This window comes from Ochotona curzoniae, unplaced genomic scaffold (genome assembly GCF_017591425.1).
Source record: "Ochotona curzoniae isolate NIBS_2020 unplaced genomic scaffold, NIBS_Ocur_1.0 scaffold_4683, whole genome shotgun sequence".
NCBI lineage: Eukaryota > Metazoa > Chordata > Mammalia > Lagomorpha > Ochotonidae > Ochotona > Ochotona curzoniae.
In genome coordinates this window covers 10,477,095-10,501,055 of record NW_024467121.1, presented here as the reverse complement: position 1 = coordinate 10,501,055, position 23,961 = coordinate 10,477,095, and the positions used below count along the sequence as shown (strand labels likewise).

At 46.8% G+C, this 23,961-nt stretch overlaps 1 protein-coding gene across 4 annotated transcripts in view; it reads right to left on the bottom strand.

Moving 5' to 3' along the window:
• LOC121147959 (phosphofructokinase, platelet) overlaps positions 1-23,961 on the bottom strand; it is a 58,118-nt gene that overhangs the window by 16,115 nt on the left and 18,042 nt on the right. For all 4 annotated transcript variants that reach the window (XM_040967901.1, XM_040967902.1, XM_040967899.1 and 1 more), the window contains exons 3-11: positions 14,121-14,198; positions 10,433-10,622; positions 9,242-9,407; positions 8,042-8,086; positions 7,810-7,918; positions 4,845-4,940; positions 2,813-2,905; positions 2,068-2,193; positions 439-503 (exon numbers count right to left, since the gene is read on the bottom strand). In XM_040967901.1, the coding sequence (XP_040823835.1) occupies positions 439-503; positions 2,068-2,193; positions 2,813-2,905; positions 4,845-4,940; positions 7,810-7,918; positions 8,042-8,086; positions 9,242-9,407; positions 10,433-10,622; positions 14,121-14,198 (968 nt within the window). The remainder of the gene's footprint in view (positions 1-438; positions 504-2,067; positions 2,194-2,812; positions 2,906-4,844; positions 4,941-7,809; positions 7,919-8,041; positions 8,087-9,241; positions 9,408-10,432; positions 10,623-14,120; positions 14,199-23,961) is intronic.

Genomic DNA, 23,961 nt, shown 5'->3' with positions numbered 1-23,961 from the left:
ACAATTCTGGACTCAGCAGGGGTGCTCCCCATGCGCCCCAGGCCCATGTCTCATGAGACAGGTAATTCTGCCCAGTTCCACTTTGTTGACTGCTGTAACCCTGGGATACCAGCATATCCTGCCAAGCCCCCACAGGCACTGCCAGTATGATCTCATTCTAGCTCAGAAGGCAACACAAAAGTACCGCGATTTGGTGGCACTTAGAAGATTTATTTGTCAAAATACTGGCCATGTGTCACCATGTCCCTTAATTACATCAAGTTCTGAACAACCTCTACCCTGCCTAAAAAGAGCTTCCAAAGTCAAATAGAGAAAACAGTTGTCTTACTTTCTGAAATACACCAACACAGAATACACCCAATCTCTCAGCACCTTCTACCTGGCTAGGACCGAGACACAGGCGTTCCTAAGACAGCAATTTTCTTCCAAACAACTCACCTCCCTCGGAGCTGTACAGCATCTTTAAATCTTCTCTCATCCATGGCCTTTTGCACATCCTGAGTCTTTCAGAAATAATGAAAGGAAGAAAGAATGTGTCACTATGTAGACTATTCATGGCTGCAGAGAACAGGTGGGAGGCAAGCCTAGCCAGTTATTTCATTGCTGGTCCCCGACTGCAGTCCCAATCTACCCTGGCCAGGCAGCTGGACCTACGTGGGTGGACTTAGACCACCAACTGCCCACAGTTCGGCAGTCGGAGGTCGGCGCAGCTCACGCTGCCTCTGAGCAAAGGAGGCAGCACCTACTGCGGAGGCCATGAAATCACAAAGGCTGCACTGCACCAGAGCAAAGCTGGAGAAGCACAAGGCTGCGTAACAGGTGCAACTTGATTCTGGGGAAGATGAATCCGAACATGGGACCTGCCTGTGATCACACACACAGGCTGAGGGGTGTCGAGAGGCAACAAGGGAAGCAAGTCCCAGGGAACCAGAGGCTCCCAGGCAAATTCCTGATTCCTGCAAACTTCGGTGTCCTCCACTCTAAGATAGTAGTCCTATCTCTGGCGATTACAGATAGCTCTGCCTCTGAAGACAACATAAGGAAAGCAGGCGTTTAACAACCGGCTCAATATGACTTTTAATGAGAAAATCTCATTAGAGTGGCTAGCAGGACAAGCCAAATTCTAGCTACCCCTTGTCTAGATGCAAGATGTGAGAAATGGGCTAGGAATCAATGGATTGCACACAGGCACATACCATGATTTGTCAAACCTACCTCTGCCACCTCTTGTCTCCTGTCCCTAAGGACACCAAACACACACACACACACACACACACACACACACACACACACACACACAGTCCTACAGGAACGAGGACACAAGCCCTCCATACTTGAATTCCCAAGGCTTTTTGAAAACTAATATTTCTAAGGTCACTTTCAATAAGCTCCTTGACTGCCTTAGTCCCTTATCTGAAGATGTCATAACAGGCTTATTATAATCAGGTTCATTGGAAAGAGCAGATAAATAACACTTAGGGATTTCTACTACAATGGCCTGCCATCACCACCCCACCTACCTTACCCTAAAAAGCAAGTAAAACTCATGTTTTCTTTATCCTCTTCCAGGCTCTCTGTGGCCTCAAGGGGGTGGGCACATGTCTCAAAGCCATCAGAAGGAGCTCTCCATCATCCTGTCCCATGCTTGCAAGCGCTCAGGAACAGGACAGGAACTGGTTCAAACTGCAGGGATTTTCACCACAGCATCCTGTAGCTGTGAAACGCTGCACCACAAGCTTCTGGCAGAGCCATTTTCCCATTCTTTGTTTTTCCCCTGAAGCACCTGGGGTTCATTAAAGGACTACCTAGGTCTTCTGTGGCTAGACACTGAACAATCCTCAGTGGCTATTCGTGCCTGACAGACTAGAAAACAAGCAGGCTCTACACTGTTGAGTGAACAGAGGGGGCGTGCTGTCACTGCCCATGAGGCAGCCCAGCCCAGCCCATCTACACAGCCACAGAACTCTCTGCTCACCCAATTACCAGCTGAGCAGAGCCGCCACAGTACCAGCCCAGCCTAGCAGGCAGTTTCTGTATGCCTTTCCAGCCCCCAAGCACCAAACTCACCATCTGCACACACTCCATGAGGGGCAGCCGAACAGCTTGGTTCCCACTCAGCGACACGACACAGGCCGGGGTCTCAGGGGTGGCCTCCAGCAGGGCGATGACTGCCTCCACACCCATGCGACTAGCCTGGAAGCCATGTTCAGGGTGGTGAGACGCAGCCCATGCATCCCACTGACCCCCGAGCCACCCGCAGAGGTCATAGCACCTGCCCTTGGCTTTTGGAGACTACCTAGGGGTCCATTTCCTGTTTACTTTCTCTGCTGTCTGTAAGGAGGGGACCACCTGTCACCCTCTCGCTGCTAGCCACCTCTCTTTAAGAATGAGATGGCAATTTTAGTAAGAACTGGCCAGATGGGCAGGAGGGTGGAGGCCAGGGGGAAGGTGAGAAGATATACTGAAGAGTAGGAGATACTAAGAAAAGAGGATATGGACTCCGGATACCTGCTGTCCTCTTGGGCCATTTGCTAGAAACTTGGAACACCACTGTCTCACCTACTGGAGTTCACACTCCTGGCACCCACTCACCCCCCACCCCCATTGAGTGGGGTCTCCAAGAATCTCAGCAACCTCATCTGAGAAATCATGTTAGGTCAGACAGTCTCAAAGGGGTCAGCGAGGCTGTGAACCACCAACACCTTTAGGGATGAGTCTGACAGTATGGTGCCCCAGTCCCTTCAGATTCCTGGAAATGCTTTCTTTCCTGAAGATCTCGTGAAAAACATCAGGCCCCTCCATCGTCACTTACCAAGATCCTGTCAAATGCCGAAGGTGTCCCTCCTCTTTGCACATGCCCAAGAATGGTCACGCGGGTGTCATATCCCAGTTGTGTCACAACAAGCTGTGGGCAAAGAGCTCCATTAGGAAACACAGCACCAGGGCGGGATTAACAGGTGAAGGCAGAGTAAAACAAACAAACAAAAACAACAACAACAACAAAAACCCTCTTGGGCCCAGCACCCTCCCCTTGCACACGCCAGGATCTCATATGGGCACCAGTTCTAATCCAGACAGCCCTACTTCCCATCCAGCTAGCTGCCTGTGGACTGGACAGCCCAGTGCCTTGGGACCCTGCACCCATGGGAGACTCGGAGGAGGCTCCGGGCTCCTGGCTTTGGATCAGCACAGCTCCAGCCATTGCAGTCACTTAGGGAATGAATCAGCAGACGGAAGATCTTCCTGTATCTCCTCCTAATATCTGACTTCCCAATAAAAATTTTAAAAAAAAATCTCTACACCTTACTTGGGTAAATTCATCATATCTGAATTTTGCTTTGGGGGCATTTAATAACTAGTGGGGAATAAAGTTTACATTACTCTCTTATTGTCCAATAAAATTTTTGCTTCCCATCTAGCAAATATATATGTGTGTGTACATATATATTTAAAATGATTTTCTGAAAATGTTGTTTCAATAGCTTATGTTTAAAATAGCTATATCTTGCCAAAAATGTAAACATTCCCACATTCCCATGGAGTCATTCTAAATTTGTACAGCTGTGACTTGATTATCAAGACACAGTGGAACCACGGCAAATCCCACCCCCCAGCCCCAACCCTGGGAACATGAGAATGCTATCCTGGGACTTAGGTCAGCCACCAAACTTCTGAAATTCGGCTTACTCCTTTGTAAAAGCAACGAAGTTGGGCTATATAAACTCCAAAACCCCTCCTTAGGCCAACATTCCATAATCTAATCTCACTTTGCCCCAATTTTATTGACCACTTGTTAACACTGGTGTATATCTCTCACAAGCATGCCAGTGATTTAATACCTAGCAGCAGAGTTGATACTGGGATCAATGAGAGGCTCATTTTGCACATGAATTGACCCTAAAGCCATCACTTCTACAAAGCCAGCTTGGTCAGGTCTGCTGGTATAAGCTGTAGCTTAAGGTCTAAGTTAGTCGTCTCCTGCTTAGATTTCATTTTGGGATATGCCATGTCATTTGATGTCAGAGTCGCGTCAAGATGGCGTGTGCCAGGGTGATAAGGCCTCAGGGCTACCATCTTGCCAGCATCTGTCCTCCGCAAGCCAGGAGGAGGCACGGACTCAAGCCCATGCCTTCTGAGAATGTATACCTAGGCTATAGGGAAGGCTGGGAAGAGGAGGACATGCCCTTTTCTACTGCTATAAAGGGACAAGGCTGGGCTAGCTGCCAAGCAGTCAGTCCAGTTAGTCCTCATCCTCAACACTGTTGATATTTAAGTTATAATCTCATAGAAGTCAGTGCTGAGGCACAGCACCTAAAACAACTGCCTGTGATGGAAGCCTCCAATACAGGTACCGGTTCAAGTCCCAGCTCTTTACTTCTGATCCAGCTGCCTGCTGAGGCCTCTGGGAAAACAGCACAAGATGGCTGTTGGGACTAGACTAGCACCAAGTCAAAGGGTTATTTGGAGAGTGAAAAAAAAAAGGATCGAAGATCTCTCTTTCTCTCCCTCTCTATCTGCCTAGGAACTCTGCATTTCAAACAAATATATAAATGTTTTTTAAAAATTCTGCGGTTTCCCTCACTCTCGCCGCCATCTCTGCTGTGTTTGCCCCTGGGGGGGAGTCAGACACCCCAGGGACAGCAGAGCACAGGAAGCACGGGACTCGAGACCTGGAGCTGTACGGACTCCGTGCCATTCAAGTGATGGGTCATGATGAAAACAGTGTCAAACAGCGGGGAGAAAAACAAAAATACGGTTTAATAAAAGGCAGCATTCTAGACCGAAACCCTGGCACTGAGCCGGCATCTCCTGCTTCCAGGGAGGTGCCAGGCGCACACATTTACCTCCTTGATTTTCTCAGAGGTGATGGGTCTGTTTTGTGTGTCGATGGCTCCTTCGGCCACAATGATAATATTCAGCCTTTTCTTTCGGGCACGGTTCTAAGGAAAGAGAGAATAAAAAATGCTCAAATCAGTAATCCATTCCCAATCAGTGTGCGCGCACACACACACCCAGGAACTCTGTCCCAGATTGAATACTGGCTTCTTGCCAGCCAGCGAAATCTTGACACCATTTCATGAGAACTGCTTGTGAAGAAGGTCAAAGGCGGGGTAGGGAAGGACTGAGCCAAGAGGGAGAGCAACAGGAGGGAGAAGGGAAGAGGCAGGGGTAAGCGAGGGGGCAGGTAGTGAGCAGGGGGTAGGGGATCAGGTGCTGGGAGGGGGCAGGGTTTGCTCGGGCGAAGCAGTGGGAAGCAGCTGTGGGCATCTGGTAGCGCAGGCAATGTTACAGTGACACAGAGGCGGAAGGAAACTGACTGGCTGACAGACAGCAGTGCTTATCAGGAGAGAACAGAGGCTGGACTCCCCTGCCACACCCCCCTGCAGCCTGGCGTCTCCTTCAAGCCACACTTCTGTCTCCTTCAAATCTAGAGCTTCTTACCCCACCCACTCATGTGTCCAAGGCCAGCAACTCTGTACCAGAATCAACGTCTCATATAACGTGTATGGGTGCTGGAAGCAGACAGGCAGAGCAATGAAAATCACTGAATCACACCGTGCAACGACGACACACTTTTTCACATGTTCAAAAATGAGAAGCAGAGGAGAAAATGAGGACCTTTGCAGTAATGCTCTGCTTATGAGTGAGCAGACAAAAAAAAAAGCCCATTTTATAAATATACTTGCATACACGTCTTGGTATGTAAACTCTATTTCAATACAAACAGAAAAAAAGAAGCAGGAGCAGAAGAGGACAGAGCACTGACCCAGGACCCACTGGGACAGCCAAAGGGCGCCACGCAGTATCTGTGGCAGCTGCGACGACCTCGTATCTGCTCCCAGAGGGTCTTGTGACCATAGCAAATGTTCCGAAATGAACAGAGCAACTGCTCCAATGGAGTCGCTTCCTACAAGGTTGCCAGTGCAACGTCGTGCCTGGGAGGAAGCCGGTGGTGGCTGCAGAGGACCCAGTGCTGCCAGTGCCTGGAGCTGCCCCTGCTCCTATCACAAGTGGACTGGTCTAACAAGGCTCACCGTGGCTCAGTCTCAGGCGAAACAAACACAGGATCTGCCTGTCAGTTCTGGACAGATAATAAATGTACTGCACTTGGAAGAGCCTGGGCATCAGAAAGAATCCCTTGAGGACTGTGAGGATTATTTTAGCATTATTTGGGGGCAATGATGAAAGGACAGTATCCATACATGTGGCCCTGGCTAACCAGTCATGACTCGTTCAACGAAGTGATGAGAAGTAACAGGGCGATCCATATACAGCGAGGTACTATCTTGACTCTAGAGTTTGAACACCCTGTTGTTCTTTATTTGGGTTGACACATTTATCGAGTCTTTAAAAAAAAAAGGGAAGAATTTGGCAGCAGTATTACCACATGTTATAGATGAGGAACTTTGGAACTAGGAAGATTAATTTTATTTACCACAAACCACTGAGTTAGTTAATAATAACTTAAAGTTTAGTCCTAGGAAAGATCTATTAATAATGACACCAAAATACATGTTTTAGGGGTTTGTTTCCTAGGCAAGCTCATCCTGCAAGATATTTAGAAAAATTCTTGCAGTGCTACACTGATGACCAGCAAAAAATAAATGGCAGAGGGCCCGGCAGCGTAGCTTAGTGGCTAAAGTCCTTGCCTTAAATGCACCGGGCGCCGGTTCTAATCCCGGCAGCTCCACTTCCCATCAAGCTCCCTGCTTGTGGCCTGGGAAAGCAGTTGAGGACGACCCAAACCTTTGGGACCCTGCACCCGTGTGGAAGACCCGGAAGAAGTTCCTGGATCCTGGCTTCAGATCTGCACAGCACCTGCCGCTACAGTCACTTGGGGAGTGAGTCATCGGACAGAAGATCTTCCTCTGACTTTCCTCCTCTGTATATCTGACTTTGTAATAAAAAAATAATAATAAAAAAACTTCTTCTTTAAAAATAAATAAATAAATGGCAGAATACAGCAATATCAAGCGTTTCTATGCAGTGGGTAGTTAGCATTATTGGTACAACTACGCCAGACTCTCCAATTCTGGTCATAGTGGATGGTCTCAAGGCTAGAACTCATGAAGATTTGTAGATATAATGGTATTTTTTTTAAGTAGCCAGTGAACCAAAATCAGCAACTAAAAACCAAATGAGTGTTCCAAGCCCAGAGCATTACCACAACTGTTCTTTCTGCCTGCCGTGCACCAAGAGTGAGTTGCAGCTCTCCTTCCCCATCTCTAATGGGTTTCCATTGGAGCCAGGGCCATGGTAATGTCCTCCCAGACCAGGGCAGAGACGCCGTCAGGAAGGACAGAGGACATGCACCAAACCTCCCAACCCAAGCAAAAATCAGACTCGGAATAATCAGCAAAGGGCCACACCTGAAACGCCAACACAAGGGACACCTCGTGGCAGAGAGAGGACCGGCTTCTGACTCAGCTTATGTTAGGGGAATAAGAAGCGGTGAGTCAGACGCAGGTCTGTGCAAGCTCAGTATGTGGGAACAGAACAGGAAACAGATTTTCTCCCCGAGTCTGAGTTCATTTAATAGCTGTGATCTCACAGCACCTACTCAAGTTGTGAACCAATGCTTTGAATGACGAGGAGGTCTCAATGTTTCTCTACCTCATTCTAAGCAACACTCGGAGGAGACGTGAGCAGGAATCAGATGGGCAGGTGCCACAAACGGGGACTGCCTTTGATAATCAAGTTCTCATGTGCTTATGAGCCCCACTGGCTGTTCCAAAGGCCTTTAGGAGTACTAACGAAGGAATGCCCCCCAGAGCTAGCGTTGGTCAATGCCAACACAGTGCAAATCACCTCGGAGAGCTTGACGCACATGCTTTCCTCCCAGCCTTCTTCTGGCGGAGACTCCGGAAGGAACACCCAGTCTGCACCACAGGCCAAGGCACTCACCAGAGCCAAGTACCTACATCAGAAATGATAAGTTATCAACACCCCGCATGGCAGCCATGGTGAGGTGGGGTCCCAGGCTCCCGAGGAAGTGGCATGCAAGGCTCTTATCACCAGAACCACATGTGCAGATACATACCCACAGTGCCTCCCCATCACCTCCAGAACAAAAGTCCTCTGGTGGCTGGAAAAGAACAAAGGGTATCCGTTACAAGCACTGGACAGAACACGCAGAACAAAGACAACAGAGCTCGCAGAGCCAAGCTAAATACTTAGGCAGATATCTAAGCTTTCCCTGAAATGATTCGTCTCCTACCAAAGCAAATGCCTCCAAGACCCCGTCTCAAGCTACAGGAGTACATAGCTTTATCAAGGACTGCACTTTCTAGCAACACACTAGAGAGGATGTACCTGCTCGTTCCCTAACACACACAGCTAGGACACCTTCCGTGCTTCGGCCAACAGCTTGACTGTACGGGCCACAGACGGCTCCCTCTGCCTTAAGCACCAGGAACTGGACATAACCCACATAAACATGTAAGAATGAGTCTTATAAACTCAGCTCTGTGAGTGGTCAGTGAACATTAAACACAAAATCCCCACTGCTCAGACAGATTCGTGCAACTTGGAGGAGATGTGGTTTGCTAGTGGCACCCGGAGTTCACACGCACAGGCTGAGAACCAGCCTGGCAGTATGGCGAATGGGAAAAACACAAAAGGACGACCCAGGAAGTCCCGCTCTCCAGGGATATGTCCCGGTACGTCAAGTCTCAAGATCTTCGCCTTCAAAATGGGAGTCACACACTGGTTTTGTTTACGCTTTCATAGGGTTCTCACAAGAAGTCTCCAGGCACTCTTGGTGCCACAGTGGAGTGCTGCACACTGGTCCATCCTAAGCCTGTTAACACCTCGGACACAACAGCGCCGCTCCACCCACAATGTTCCCGTTTCTACTGAGTAATGTGGCAACATGCACACCGATTTTATCCTGTTTGCTATTTGTTCCTCCAGAAGAGCTTTCAGTAAGCCTCCAGGTAACTAGATTTTTATCCTTCTGTTTTCACTCTTATAAACGTAGTGTTCATTTGGAACCAGAAAAATAAGGAAAGCATACTGTACCCGACACTCCCCTTGGAACCATACATCAATGAAATTCATATAAATATGTTCTCTATATACTAACATTTAAACCGCAAATTTTTTTAAAGAAAACACTGAAAATATACCAGTTTGCTTGTAGTTATTTCTAAGACTCCAGTTACAAAAGGACCCCCATCTGTGACACCTAGAGCTAGCAGAACATGGACTCGACCCCACTGGTGCCTCACAGTCCTTTCACCTCTGAGCAGTGGTCATGATGGCATCGACAACTTCAATGATTCTGTGCAAAGCCGAGTCGGTGCCGATGGTCATGTCGGTGCCGCAGAAGTCGTTGTCGATGGAGCCCACCATGCCCACCACGTTGAGGTAAGCGTACTTCTGCACGGCTTCGTGATCAATCTTGCCTGCATCGGGAACAAAGCAACAGTGTCACATAACCAGCCACAACTGCTGGACGTGAGCCACAAGGGCCAGGGATGGAGACACCAGTTACCCTAAACTTCTGTTCTCAGGATGGTAGACACTACCTGGTAGTAAAGGAAAAAAAAGCCACACAAAGGTCAAAGTCATGACCTAAAACATGAGCTGTCATAGGGGATTTATTATAAAAGGCAGGAAGAGACCACGTGCTCCAACTGGCGAGCAAAAAAATATATATATACATATATTATTTTATCAAGCAATTGCTTTAAGAAAGCTACAGGATCCTAGCTTTGAACCAACCCAGACCCACCCATTATGGCCATTCGGGGTGCGAGCCAGCAGATGGCAGAACTTTCAGGTAAACAGAAATAAATTTAAAAAATAATACACCCTCGAGCAGTGACTCATGTACAGTGATGTCAAATAAGTATTATCCTGAATTACTGTTACTGTCACTAAATCATTATTCATCTTAACTACATTACTGTCATCATCTGAGGCACAAAAAACTCTGATGGTGAATTGTTTTTTTGAAGAGTTATTTATTTTTATTGGAAAGTCAGATATACAGAGAGGAAGAGAAAGATCTTCAATTTGCTGGTTCACTCTCCAAGTAACTGCAACAGCCAGAGCTGCACGGATCTGAAGCCAGGAGCCAGGAGCTTCCTCCATGTATCCCATACAGGTGTGCAGGGCCCCAACGCTTTGGGCCGTCCTCCACTGCTTTCCCAGGCCACAAGAAGGGAGCTGGATGGGAAGTGAAACAGGTGGGATCTGAACTGGCATCCATATAGGATCACAGCACACGCAGGGCAAGGACTTTAGCCACTGGGCTACCATGCCAGGCCCATGACAGTGAACTCTTTAAGATCTGCTGCAATGATAAGCACTGCTACTTCTGTAATCGCTAACAGATGTTGGCAGATGTGTGGGTTCCAGAACTTCCTTGAAGGCAAGGGAAGACCAACAAGGAACAAGCAACCCACAGTTGGAAGTGGACTCTTACCATCCCGGGCCAGCTCCTCTAGTAAGCCGCTCCACTCCTTCCGAAAGATGTTGGCCCCAGTGAGACTTCCATCACCCCCAATGACACACAGGTTTGTGATGCCCCGATGGACCAGGTTGCTGGCAGCTTTGAGGCGGCCTTCCCGAGTCCGGAAGGCCTTGCAGCGTGCGCTGCCGATAATCGTCCCACCCTGGAAGAGAAGCAAACACATTCACTTACAGAAAGCCAGGTCGTCAGCCTGTGCCTAGGCTAAGAGATGAACCCAGGTCTCCTCATTTCCATTGCTTACATCAGCCAGCTAGCAAGTCTGCAATTTCGCCATTACTGGCCCCATCCTGGATTTCCATGGAGTAAGACATACATACACGCCGTGCTCACGAATGGCCAAGGAGTAGACGCAAAGACAGCGGACAACCATCACATAAACAGAGTGCAAAAGAACCCTTGAGAAGAGAAGCCACCAGGCTTGTCTGTGTCAAAACAGTCCCGGCCCTAACGGGTGGACTATGCACACACAGAGCCAAGGACAACTGCTGGTGTTGTAGCCCCGGGTGCAGAAACAGCAGGGCGGCAGAGCTCGGCTCCCCAGACCTTACCCTACATTTAAGACAAACAGGCATCTATGAACCCAAACTTCCAGGACAGCCAACTCATCATTTTCACACTCAGTTTCTCAAACACTAACAGCGGTGAGCAGTACTTAGAAACTTGCAGGATTCCTTTGAATAAGCCAGAAATAGACTAAGAAAACTCTCATTTGAAGTTATCTCAGTTGCACGTATACATCATCAACCGGGGCACTAGTGCACACATTTGTGGATCTGGGCTGGAAACAGACCTGCTGGCATACAGAATACAGGAAGTGCCTCGGAGCTATGTCATGCTCCACGTCTTGACATACCAAAAGTGCATGTGTACAATTCGTTTTGATGAATTTTTACTGCAAAGCAGAAAACCTCATTTTTACATGAAAATTTCTACCCATTAGCTTGCTCAAATGATTACAGCAGAGTGGCAGAGTAGGATAAGCCTTCACCTGCAGCACCAACATCCCATTTGGGCTCCGTATTAAGGCCTGGCTGTTTCAATTTCTGATTAACTTCCTGCTTACGGCCTGGGAAAGCAGGGGAGAATGGCCCAAGTGCTTGGGCCCCTGCAGCCACATGAGAGACCCAGATGAAGCTCCTGGCTCATGGCTTCAGAAAAGCCCAACCCAGCCACTACGGCCATTTGGGGAGTGTACCAGCAGATGGAAGATCTCTCTTTCTCTCTCTGTAACTTTTCCTTTCCAATAAATAAATAAATAAATGCTTTGTTTTTTGAAAAAAGAGGGTGCTCTGAAAACTGAAATTCATTAATGTTCACAGGACATTGATCTGTGTTACTGAGTACATCTTAATTGAAACACTTTCATTAAAATGCTTGGGACCACAAATGATTCGCATTTTAAGAGTACCTATATGTACTTTTCTTAGGGTCCCACACAAAATTCATTTTCTTCACATAAACCTTATAGACATAGTGTAAAATCAGCTTTGTGCATTATATACCTTGTACACACAGACTGGAGTTAATGTGGTAAAGGTATAAATGTTTTCAGTTTGGTTTTTTTTTCTTTCTTAAAAAGATTTATTTGGAAGTTAGAGCTACTCAGAGAGAGAGAGACCTCCCACCTGCTGGTTCCATCTCCTAACGGTTACAATGACCAGAGCTGAGCCAGGAGCTTCTACTGCATCAACTACATCAGAGCAGGGCCCCCAAGGACACGGGCCATCCTCTGGTGCTTTCCCAGGCCCTAAGCAGGGAGTTGGATGAGAAGTCGAGCATATGGGACACGAACCAGTCCCCATAAGGCATGCCAGCAACACAACACTGCCCCCTGTACTGGTCTGGCGTGGTAGCCTAGTCACTGAAGTCCTTGCTTTGCATGCACTAGGATCCCGTGTGGTCCTCTAACGTATTCCAGCTGCTCCCCTTCCCATCAAGCTCCCTGCCTGTGGCCTGGGAAAGCAGCTGAGGATGGCCCAAAGCTTTGGGATTCTGCACCCGTGTGGGAGACCCAGAAAAAGCTCCTGGTGTTGTATTAGTTCAGCTGTGACCATTGCAGACACTTGGGGAGTGAATCATCAGACGGAAGATTTTCCTCACCCTCTCTCCTCTTCTCTATATATCTTTCCAATACTACTAATAATAAAGAGGGGCGGTGTAAAAGTGCTTTCTTACATTTGGATTCCCTCTCCCAAATGTATGTGCCAGCCAGGGCTGGGCCAAGCAGAAGCCAGGGGCTTAGAACCTGATCTCAAGCTACCATTGGGGTTGCAAGGCCATTACGCGCTGCTGTGAACATGAGCAGGGACTTGGATTTGCGCTACAGACAGCCCAAGCAGCAGCTCAACCATGATGCCAGATAATATGTTTAAGCAATGCATGGGAGAATTTCCCTACTTATAATTTCATGTCAATGCTCAGAGTTTCAGATCACAGAGCGCTTCAGATTTTACATGAGGGATGCCCACCCTCTATCTAGTAGATGTGACTAGGACACAATAATGAGGTGACATCACAAAGGAAAAAGAAAAGAAACAAGCAGATCAGGGTGAGTATAAAGAATAGATAGGCTTGTTCTCCTGACTTTGATTTGCCATTGTCCAACCTAATGATTGACGGTTGTCAAAGTTTCCTTCAATCTCTCCCACCAAGTACAGATGCCAAGTCTGTGTCTAACACGGAAACAACACTAGCATATTCAGAATGAATGAATCAATTTGATTTTCTGTTAGAAAGCACGCAAAATGAACTAAAACTTAATACATACTCTGAAAGAGATCAAATCATAAAGGCTTCTTAAGAAGTCCATTCTTTCCACCTGACCTCTCTATTTCTCCCTGTTTTAGATCCTTCACCAAGTGTCACTAGAATTGACCGGGCATAAAAATCCTTGGGCAGCTTGCCATTAAATTCCAAGCAAGCAACTGTAAGTGGCAATTGCTTCACTTCTGTACACACCAAGGAAATTAGCCCTATCTGATTCAGACCAACATGGGATGCAGTGCTCCCATCAGATCCATAGCCCTCGAGGGCTGCATCTGAATCCTTCCCAGGCTTTCTTAAGCTTAACTCCAAGGCATGCGCATCAATTCAACAGACATGGATATTTGCCACACACCCAACAACAGCCAGCCCAAGTGGCCTCCACATTGCTCTGATCTAAAAAGACAAACATTCCCTACTGAAAGTACCATAATGATCCCTGGCTATAGCACATAACTTTAAAAAGTTCATTTTTGACAGACAGCTAGCATTCCCAGATAGCGGTTCGCTCCCTGAAAGCCAGAGCCATGCCAAAGGCAGAAGCTGAATCCCCGTCTCCCACATGGAGGCGAGGATCTGAATACTCAAGCCATCAGAGCTGAATCTGCATTTGCAGGAAACTAGAGCCAGGCAGGTGCCAAAGGCAGTCATTACACCCAGGCAAAGGCCAAATCTAATGCCCCAAAACCTAACAACTTTAAACCGCAGCTGTACTTTCCAAGTCTACATAACGCAGAGATTTTCATTGCAACCGTCGAAGTGCAAGGTGCTTTCTTTCATGCAAGGAGCCAAGAGGAATGCCCGTCAGCATCCATTCGCTCAGAGTAACATTTAAAGCCAGAAGCTATCCTTACATCAAAAGCATGCTAGGACTCACCACTTGCAGAATGCTGGAGACGCTCTCCCAGTTGGCTTCTACAATGTTGGAGCCTCCATCCACCATGCCTTGGTAACCCTGGAGGTGAACAAAGAAAACCTGTTTTAAAAGGGTCTGAACTTTGCTGTGATGGTAAACACACATGGCAATAAATCCAAGTGTCTTAGTGTCCAATGGTTAGAAGAGAGAGCAACACACGGAAGTATCAAGTTGTGGCAAAGTCTCCTGAATTTCTCATAGTGAAAACTGAGACTCACTCAAGAGTACTCTGTCTATTGCCTAATAATTTCTGAGACTGAAAATGGATAATGTATTTAAGGTAAAAACCTATAAACTTCACATACATAAGTGCAAACGTGTTGTCATTCATACTGCACACACAGAAGCAAAGGCAATTCAGATTACTTTAGATATGCACTTAATACTCATAAAGAACAGCTGGTTAATCATTTAATTTGCCTATCTTAGTAACAACTGAGGGGACGTTTCTGTGATGAGGATCTGTGGCTTTTCCTAACAGTAAAGGATAATTACCTCTCCACTTTTAGTAGACCTTACTTTTTCCTTACAGAATACACAAGGTCAAGAAACACAAAAAGAGGGCTGGAGTTGTGGCATAGTGCATTAAGCTGCCAAATGCAGCACTGGCATCCCATAGGAGCTCTGGTTCAAGATCTAGCTACTCTGTAAAATCTGCCTTTCAAACAATAAACAAACAAACAACAACAAAAAAAATGTTCATTTTTGCATCTTTATATACATGAGTCACTAGTCAAAGCATTTAATTTTTTTAAATTACTTTCATTTTTAAAGCTTGTTTAAAATGCTTATTCCTTGTAGATATTTTTTTTCCACCCAAGACCAATCTATTTGGAAATCAAAATTACAGAGAGGGAGAGAGAGAGAAAGAAATCTTTGCTCTGCTGGTTCACTCTCCAAACTGCTTCCACGGCCAGGGATGGAGGCAGGAGTTTTATTCAGGGGTCAACAACTCAAGTACTTGGCCATCTTCTGATGCTTTCCCAGGCACATTAGCAGGTACCTGGATCAGAAGTCGAAGAGCCGACTTAAACCGGCACCCATATAGGATGCCAGCACTGTAGGTGTCGGCTTAACCCACTGCAACTCCAGCAATCATTCTTTTTTTTTTTTAAATGATCTCTGTATTTTTCATTTCTTAAAAAAAAAAATCAGGAGATATCTGTATGGTTGATGAATACATTTTTATTTATAAATGCAAATTTCTAACAAAAGCATAGACTATGTGATAAGTGGAAATAAAAGATTGATCTTTAGTAGTTTTTTTTAAATCCACGCATATTTCTTCCATAATTTTTTAAAAATCTTAATCCTTTTCCATGAACTTGCTGAAGTATGCTCAGATACCTCTGTGTGCGTTTGTCTCTGTAATCCAGTGCTCTCTCTATCCCTGTGTGCGACAAATAGGAAGGAAAAAACCAGCACAGAAGGGATAAAACAAGGAAAAGTTAGACAGGTTTATGTTAGTGCTGACAAGAATTCTGCTCACCTGTGCTTAGCAGAGGGTCCCAATCCCCCTGGCCCCTTGCCCACCATTTTCTTCTTAGACCTTAAACAAAAGGACTGCCTGTAACTGGCCCACGGTCTTTATACCTCAAAGAGCTGGCTCTAAGCACAGACTGGTTTAACTTTAAGGATCACTTCAAATGTTGTTATGGCTCTCCTCTCTCTGGCTGAAAACCTCAAGATGTATGCACCTTTTTACTTTGTTCTTTCGTGTGAAGTGCATGGATCCCAGGTGCACCTGACCACCTGAAGGGTGAGGATGAAAAGTAAGAATGAGATCTGATCTGGGCCTTGTGAATCTTTCATCAGAGGTGTTACTGATGCTGCATCCTGGGACATGAGCTGTCTGTGCACAGGGGCTTCAGTAAAGGCAAAATCATACCCTATCCTCACTTCAGGTCTTATTTCTACAGAATATCAACAATAAGTAGATGGATGAGGTCGGAGTGGGGATGGCTACAGGAAGGACAAAAGGCTGGGATAGATGGATGGATGAATGGAAAGGTGGAAGGAAGACAGGCAGCTCCCCAGGCAGCCTTATGGTTGCTGTTGTAAGAACCTCCATCGACCCCACCCCCAATTACTAAGAATTACGCAGCACCCATCATGCACAACAACCTGCCATGCTTAGGAACTGAGAACAATGAATAAACTACCATTTACAGAAATGCTGCCTTTGAGAGGTTCATTTCTACAAAGGCTGGGAGGCAAAGAAATGACAGGGAGTGAGCCAGCCAGGCCATGTGGCCAAATCAGACACTACATAGACCAACAATGTGTTACCCAGACTTACACACATCTGAGATGGACAGAAAATATCCCTAAAGTATGAGCCCAGAACATCAGATACAAGCAGGACCATCTTGGGAAGAACAGAATGTAGTTTTGGGTCAACCCTAAGGCTTTGACAAAAGCAAGCAAAGACAGACCAAACCATCACTTTCAGGCATTGCCCTGCTGAAGAGGAAGAGACTAAGGCCAAGACAGTAACACAAGCTTGTGTTTGGACCAAGGCTGTGCACATCTCTCAGGAGCAACTTTTGCATTATTCCTGAAAACCTGATCGTCACAAACTGTTCTTCAGGCAGCCAGCCCTTGCTTGCCATTTAGTTAGTTTGCACGACATACTGGGAACAGAAAGCTTTGCTTTCCCCTTAGTATTTCTCAATATTTAAGTACTGATTTAAACAATGAATTACCGATTTTTTAAACAATTCCTTTTGCTTCTAGAAACTGATCCAAAAGCATGATACACATTTTAAAAACTATAGGTTTGCAAGATAATTTGATTATTTTATGTAGCACAGCTATGTCTCAAAAGCAAGCAATTTAAACAGAGAATATGGTATGCCCTGTGGCTCAGTAGCTCTGCCACTTTTTTTTTTTTTAAGATTTATTTATTTTTATTGGAAAGGCAGATACACAAAGAGGAGGGGAGACAGAGGAAGATCTTCCGTCCAATGATTCACTCCCCAAATGGCCACAACGGCCAATGCTGAGCTGATCTGAAGTCAGGAGCCAGAGGCCAGAGGCCACATCCAGGTCTCCTACGCGGGGGCAGGGTCCCAAGGCTTTGGACTGTCCTCGACTGCTTTCCCAGGCCACAAGCAGGGGGCTGGATGAGAAGTGGAGCCTCTTGGATTAGAACTGATGTTGATATGGGATCCAGGCACATGCAAGGGGAGGACCTTAGCCACTTCTTACACCTGCATCTCACATTGGAGTGCCAGCTAATATGCTTCTCAAGTAGCTCTGTGAATGCAATGTGGGAGGCAGGCAAAGAGGGCTCAAGTGCTTAGGGCTCCAGTCATCATCTGGGAGACCTGGACAGAGCTTCCTGCTTCTGGCTTCAGCCTGGCCCAGCTCCTGATGTTGCAACCAACCGGGGAATGGAACAGTAGATGGATAACCTGCCTCTCTCTCTCCTGCTCCGCAAAGGCCACAGCATGTATGTGTGTGTGCTTGTCTGTCACTCTGTCTTTCAAATGAGCAAATGAATATTTTTAAGAAATGCTACCCAAGAAAAAAGTGATTTCACTAATACAGGCTTCCAAGTGCCTTCTTTATTAAGCTCCTGTGCTAAGTTTCTAGGAAATGACTCATTCTTTAATTTGCAAAGTCATTAAGCCAATGCAACATTTGAAAAAACACTATCAAAAGCTGTGTTAAGCTGTCTTTTTCAACAAGGAAGATGTTCCTAAATTAGGAAGATTAATTCTACCCCAGTGTACTATAATGTATAATTTCAGATGAGCTTCCTTCTACCGAAGCCTCTCCTCAGAAGGCTGAATGTTTGTTTTAATATAACCAAAGCACTAAGCATTTGCCTTTCGGAATCTGCCTTCCGAGCCAGCTTTATGACTCACGTTAAGAAAAGCAAACCATAAAACCTTTATGGCTATGCTCAGGTCTTGACCAATGTAGCACTGCCTGTTTTCTTGTTCCAAACTCACAAGATAAACTTAAGACATCCTTAGTTGGTTGTATTCAAGCCATCCTCTGGCAGAATGTTTGACATCAAGTCATTTGATCACATCTTGGAACACGCCATGAGCTCTGAAGTCACTTTAACTTTCACTTCAAACTGCTTGGAGCCAGGTGCAAGTTAATGAAAACAGGCTCTTCATTGTTCTACATGATGCGACCGCAAAAAGTTCCTGGCAAAGGGGTATTTTAAAAGCATATTTTGGTGTCAATAACTTTTGAAATCCAGGCAAAGTTGTTTTTCCATGAACTTTTGGAAGACCCTAGTGTATTGAGAAGTGATTTTGAATAGTCTTTTTAGGAACTTGTTCAAGGTGTCTTAAGTGTAAGATTACTTCCTACGGTTCCTGCAGAAATGGGAACTGAAAGATAACATTTCTGTTGGTGCAAAGAAAAAAAAAAAAAGGTGTCAAAATCCCAGCAAAGGTTAACACCAACTAAAGGCAGGCTCTCACCCAGAGAACCCAACAGCTGATTAAAATCATGCTCACAGATTTAATTACTTCATGGAAAATTCCTATAGAACAGCTTTAGGATTTGTCCTTGATGAGTTGCAGTCAATTCTAAAATAAGTTAGGACCTGACAAGTCATTGTATGGTCATGTCCTTGCGGCACTCGAAAACCAATACTAAGCCAACATGATCTATTTAGCCCTCCAGCTTTCTTTAAGCCAAAACTAATAGTACCCAGTTCCAGGTAAGTTATAAACTCAACAGCTACGGCAGAGAGCCAGGCAAGCCAGCTCTCCCCACAGTCAGAACAGCTCCCAGCAAGGTGCAGGGTAGTTTCTCACGCCCAGCTCCTCACCAGGGGCTCAGCTAGTTACTTTAACCCCTGGCAACAGCAGAGGAAGCAGCAAATGGCAGGCAGAGATCACATTCCTTGCACAAGTCGAAACTGTTCACTGAGCATGACGTTAGCGGCCGCAGGGATTAAGCTGGCCATCACACAGGAAGAAGTGCGTGTAAGATCCGACATAGAGAAAATGCTCAGTAAATGGTAATGCCCATTCCTGTAGGTAGCTTCCAGTGAAAAGACAGAGCTCGTAGGACAGACTGAGGTCCCAGGAATGGCCTTTGAGTGAACTGAGTTTCTACCAATACGGTAAATGTACAACAATGAAAGGACCAGACCCTGCACAGCGACGCACTCCACTGGACAGTCAAGCATCAGCTTTCTTACTTTCAGACAGATACGCAGTGGCTGAGCAGTTCTGACATGAAGGGGTTGGAAATACCGAAGAGGTTATGTTTAAAATCTCAGAGATGTGACTCAGCGTGATGTCATGGCCTTGTTTGGCCCTTTACAGAAGAAGTCCAGAGACAGAGAGAGAAGAGGCAAGACAGAAAACAACACCAACAAAAGTAATAGGGCCCCACGTCACAGGGCAGCAAGTTAAGCATGGCCTTGATGCAGCCAGCCTATACCACGGTGTCAATCCCAGCTGCTCCACTTCCAATCCAGCTCCCTTCTAATGCACTTGGGAAAGTAGCGGGGAGCAGTCCAAACACTAGGGACTCTGCCACCAACTGGGAGATCCGGATGGAGTTCTGGGCTCCTGGCTTTGGCCTGGCCCAGCTCCAGCTGTTGCACCCATCTGGGGAGTGAAACAGCAGACAGAACACTCCTCACTCCTCCAGTCTCTCCTTCTCTTTCTCACCATGCTTTTCAAACAAAGCAAATATTTAATCAATATATACATTTTTTAAAAACATATCACACAGATCTCCAAAATGTCAGCACTCATATTCTAGCCTGTTCTTTGGAAAGGTTCTTCTTACAAAGTAGCTCCTGTCTCCCCTCCTCCTTTGCCTGCACACTCCAGGGCACCAGCAGGGTGTGGATTGTGAAGTTTCTGCAGAGAACTCGACTCCACGTCCCTGGCTCCAGCCCCAAATCACCCAGTTCAGGCTGGAGACAGAAGTGCCTTTTGGCAAACAGTCGGTTTCTTTCTATTGGGGAGAGAAGCGAAGGCCTGTGAGTTAGCGTATTCAGTCCAGCCACAATACTTGGGGGGATCAAACCAGCAAAGCCAAGATTACATGCTTCCAACTCCGGCTCGGAAGAGGCACTCCGCCAGGGGTGAAGCTGGGGATCCGGAGAGCAAGGTGCTGTCTCATTAAGGCTGCCCGCACAGGGGAGACTCTGCAGTACCTGCAGCTGCTGCCACAGCAAGGCCGGCCCATCTGTGGAGACCACATAGCAACTGCCCACGCTGGCCTCATCTCCCTCAGTCTTAACAACTAGAAACCCTGGCTGACACTTCTAGAACATATTGCTTTTCATAATGAGATGACACAAGCGAAGAAGTCCTCCCTAGCTTTTGTTTTCATGTGCACAGATGACAAAGATGAGCTCTAATAATCAGATTTGCAGAGGGCTGTCCCGCATCGTAGCAAACAGGTAAAGTCCTGAGGAGAGGTTTTTTAAGGTTATCCTAGGTAGTTATGAGATTTTTTAAAATACACAGAATAACTGTCAACAATACAATGAGGGCCAGGTGCTGTAACCTAGCGGCTAAAGTCCTCGCCTTGCACACAGCGGGATCCCATACGGGTGCCGGTTCTAATCCCAGCTGCTCCGCTTGCCATCCAATTCCCTGATTGTGGCCTGGGAAAGCAGTCGAGGACAGTCCAAAGTCTTGGGACTCTGCACCCATGTGGGAGACCCGGAAGAAGCTCCTGGCTCCTTGCTTCGGATCAGCTCAGCTCTGGCTGTTGTGGCTAATTGGGGAGTGAACCAGCAAATGGAAGATCTTTCCTTCTCTCGTTCACTCTATAAATCTGACTTCCCAATAAACATTAGTTAACTAATTAATTAAAATTTTCAAAACAGGATATGAAACCCATATATTAAACTAAATGTAACCAGTAAACTGTTCTTGGCAGCCAGAGTGGCACGCCTACCCAGGAGAGTCAATGCTGGCCAGATAGTCTTCTGAACAAAGCATCTGGTGTCCTTACTATCTCAAAGGAGCTTCTAAGGAAAAGCAAAGCAAAACAAAACACCTTAAAAGGGAGGAAAAAATCCTCAGCAGTTGGCTCGCCAGGTACAGAAAAGAACAAGTCCATCTGCACAGCCCTCCCATCTCTGCAGAGTGGAGCCCAAGGGCTTGGCATGCACCACACGTAGGCTTGCCCCAGATAGAGGCGTGCAAGCAGCAGCCAGACGGCGCAGTGCAGCATAACCAAGGGACAGATGGTTAGCAGAAAATACCAGTGTTTTCAAACGCACATCCTTTCCACACACCCTCTACATGAAAAATAGAAGTCTTAAATAACCACAACTTCTTTAGACCGCAAGTAACCCAAAGTGTTCCAGGTAAACCGAAAAACTATCGAAAAGACCGTGTTGTTCATGTTACAAAGTCGGGCATCTTCTAAACCCAAATCCACACAGGTACAGAACAGTGATTCCTGCCAAGGTTGATTTTGCAAGTCTGGAGATGTTTCTGACTGTCCCAACTACAGGAAGAAGGCTGTCCCTGGCATCCAATGGGGGAAGTCAGGCATGCACTCCCATGTGCCATCCTGCTCAGGTCCTGTGGCTATAGCCTAACAGTGCAACAAGGAGACAACTGGACTTCCACTAGTTGACGAGGCTGTGCCTGGCCACAAACCAACGGACCCAAGCACATGTACAACCTGCCTCCTGACCAGCAAACTGCTTCCTTGCTCCGTTAGTGCACAGAGCTTTTCCAGGTCCATTCTCCTGTCGTGGTAGCCGGGCATTTGCTATTTTCATTGGATAGGTGAAGATCTGGAACCAAAATCGTAATTTGCTCATCCACAGCAGTTGGGCTGTAGATTCACCATTCCCTCTCCAATCCCTGTGAGTAGGAAGCAAGCCAGGATTCAGAAGGCTCAGGAATTTAAAAAGCAATACAAACATTGCCACACAGCTAAGCTGGGGCTCTCAGGGGCACGCTTGGCTTAACACCACCTCCACTGAGAAAGGTCCAAGCCGTCACGGCAAGCCAGGCAGGCAAAGGTTAGAGCCAGGCTCATTACAGGCGAGTCAGGAGAAAGCCTGCAGGTTTTAGGGTTCTTCAGGTCTTAGGTAGAGAGGATGATACACCAAACTCATGCAACTCAATTACAGAATATTTGTTGTCACTTGAGCGAAGAACCTGCATGTTGAGCAATGTCCCCGTGGGTCATCCTCCAGTAGGTACATTAGGAACTGCTGGTTAGAATGTCCCCTTTTGGGGACTGAGGAAGCAAAGTACCAGGGAGCAAAGTACCAAGTACAGCAATTTCTGATCCACTAAACTGATCCCTAGAGTTAAGTCTGATCCCTGCCCAGTTAAGTCAGCAGTGCGAAGACCTGGGCATCTTCTGGGGTCCAGCGCACACCCACACTGAGACACCTGCCACCAGCCGCCGATTTCTGCTAACACGGCTTGCGACCTAAACACCATCTGCGAAGGATTCTCTTCAGCAACGTCCCAGGGCAGGAACTGCAGAATTCCATGTATTTCCCAAAAGATAGTTAGGACCTGTCCAGTCAGTCCCCACTGAGGGAAAGAACAGGATGTGGTGTTCACACCTAGCCCATGCTGCTGGCGTCCGCCCACCCCAGGGAGGGTCAGGAACAAGCATCTGCACTGCCTACTGAGAGCAAGACTGAAGGGGTATGTTGGTCCCAGCTGACAAGGGACAGAGTAGGTCTGGGTGACTCGGAAAGCAAGCGCAGATGATCTCAGGGAAGACACGTTTCCTACCGCTGCCTGAACAATGAAATGTGCCAAGTCTGACAGCTCTAGATCTGAACACTGTCATGAGAAAACACAGACTGACAGCTACGGGCACAGTAACCAACCGAAAAAAAAAAAAAAAAAGCTGCAAACAACCATCACAAGACTTAAGAAACTTAAGAGTTGCTCAGTTATCACAAAGATTACAAACATTCCCACACCCATCAGCCTTACCCTCCTACCCCTAACTAGGGGCATTCGAATCCATTACAGAGCCAGCTCCCAGCTTCAACTACAAGGGTTCTCAACCTTTGGAACACCGACATCTGGGACCAGAGAATTCCAAAGACTTTGTGGTGGGGATTCTCCTGCCCATCTCACATCATTGGGCAGGATCTCTGGTCTCTACACACCAGAGGTCAACAGGAATTCCACACTCTGGGGCTGTGGCCATGGCTTAAGTAGGCCGTCTCCATCTGTGGCACTGGCATCCCAAAGAGGGCACTGGTTCAAGTCCCAGTTGCTCCACTTCCCATCCAGTTGCCTGCTAATAGTCTGGGAAAGCAGTAGAGCATGGCTCCAGTCCTTGGTTTCCTGCCCCCGCGTGTGAGACCCAAAAGAAGCTCCTGGCTCCTGGCTTCAGATCAGTTAAGCTCCAGCTGTTGTGGCCACTTGGGAGTGAACCAGCAGATGGAAAATGGTTCTGTCTCTTTCCAGTAAAAAAAAAAGTCTGCCTTTCCAATAAAAAATATACCTTTTTAAAGATGCATTTTTTTAAGATTTATTTATTTTTATTACAAAGTCAAATATACAGAGAGGAGGAGAGACAGAGGAAGATCCTCCATGCGATGATTCACTCCCCAAGTGACTGTAGCGGCAGGTGCTACGCCGAACCGAAGCCGAGAACTAGGAACCTGTTCCAGGCTGCCCACGCTGGTGCAGGGTCCCAAAGGTTTGGGCCGTCCCCGGCTGCTTTGCCAGGCCACAGGCAGGGAGCCGGATGGGAAGTGAAGCTGCCAGGATTAGAACCGGCGTCTATATGGGATCCTGGCACGTTTAAGGCAAGGAGTTTAGCCACTAGGCCATGCCGCCAGACCCAAAAGATGTATTTATTC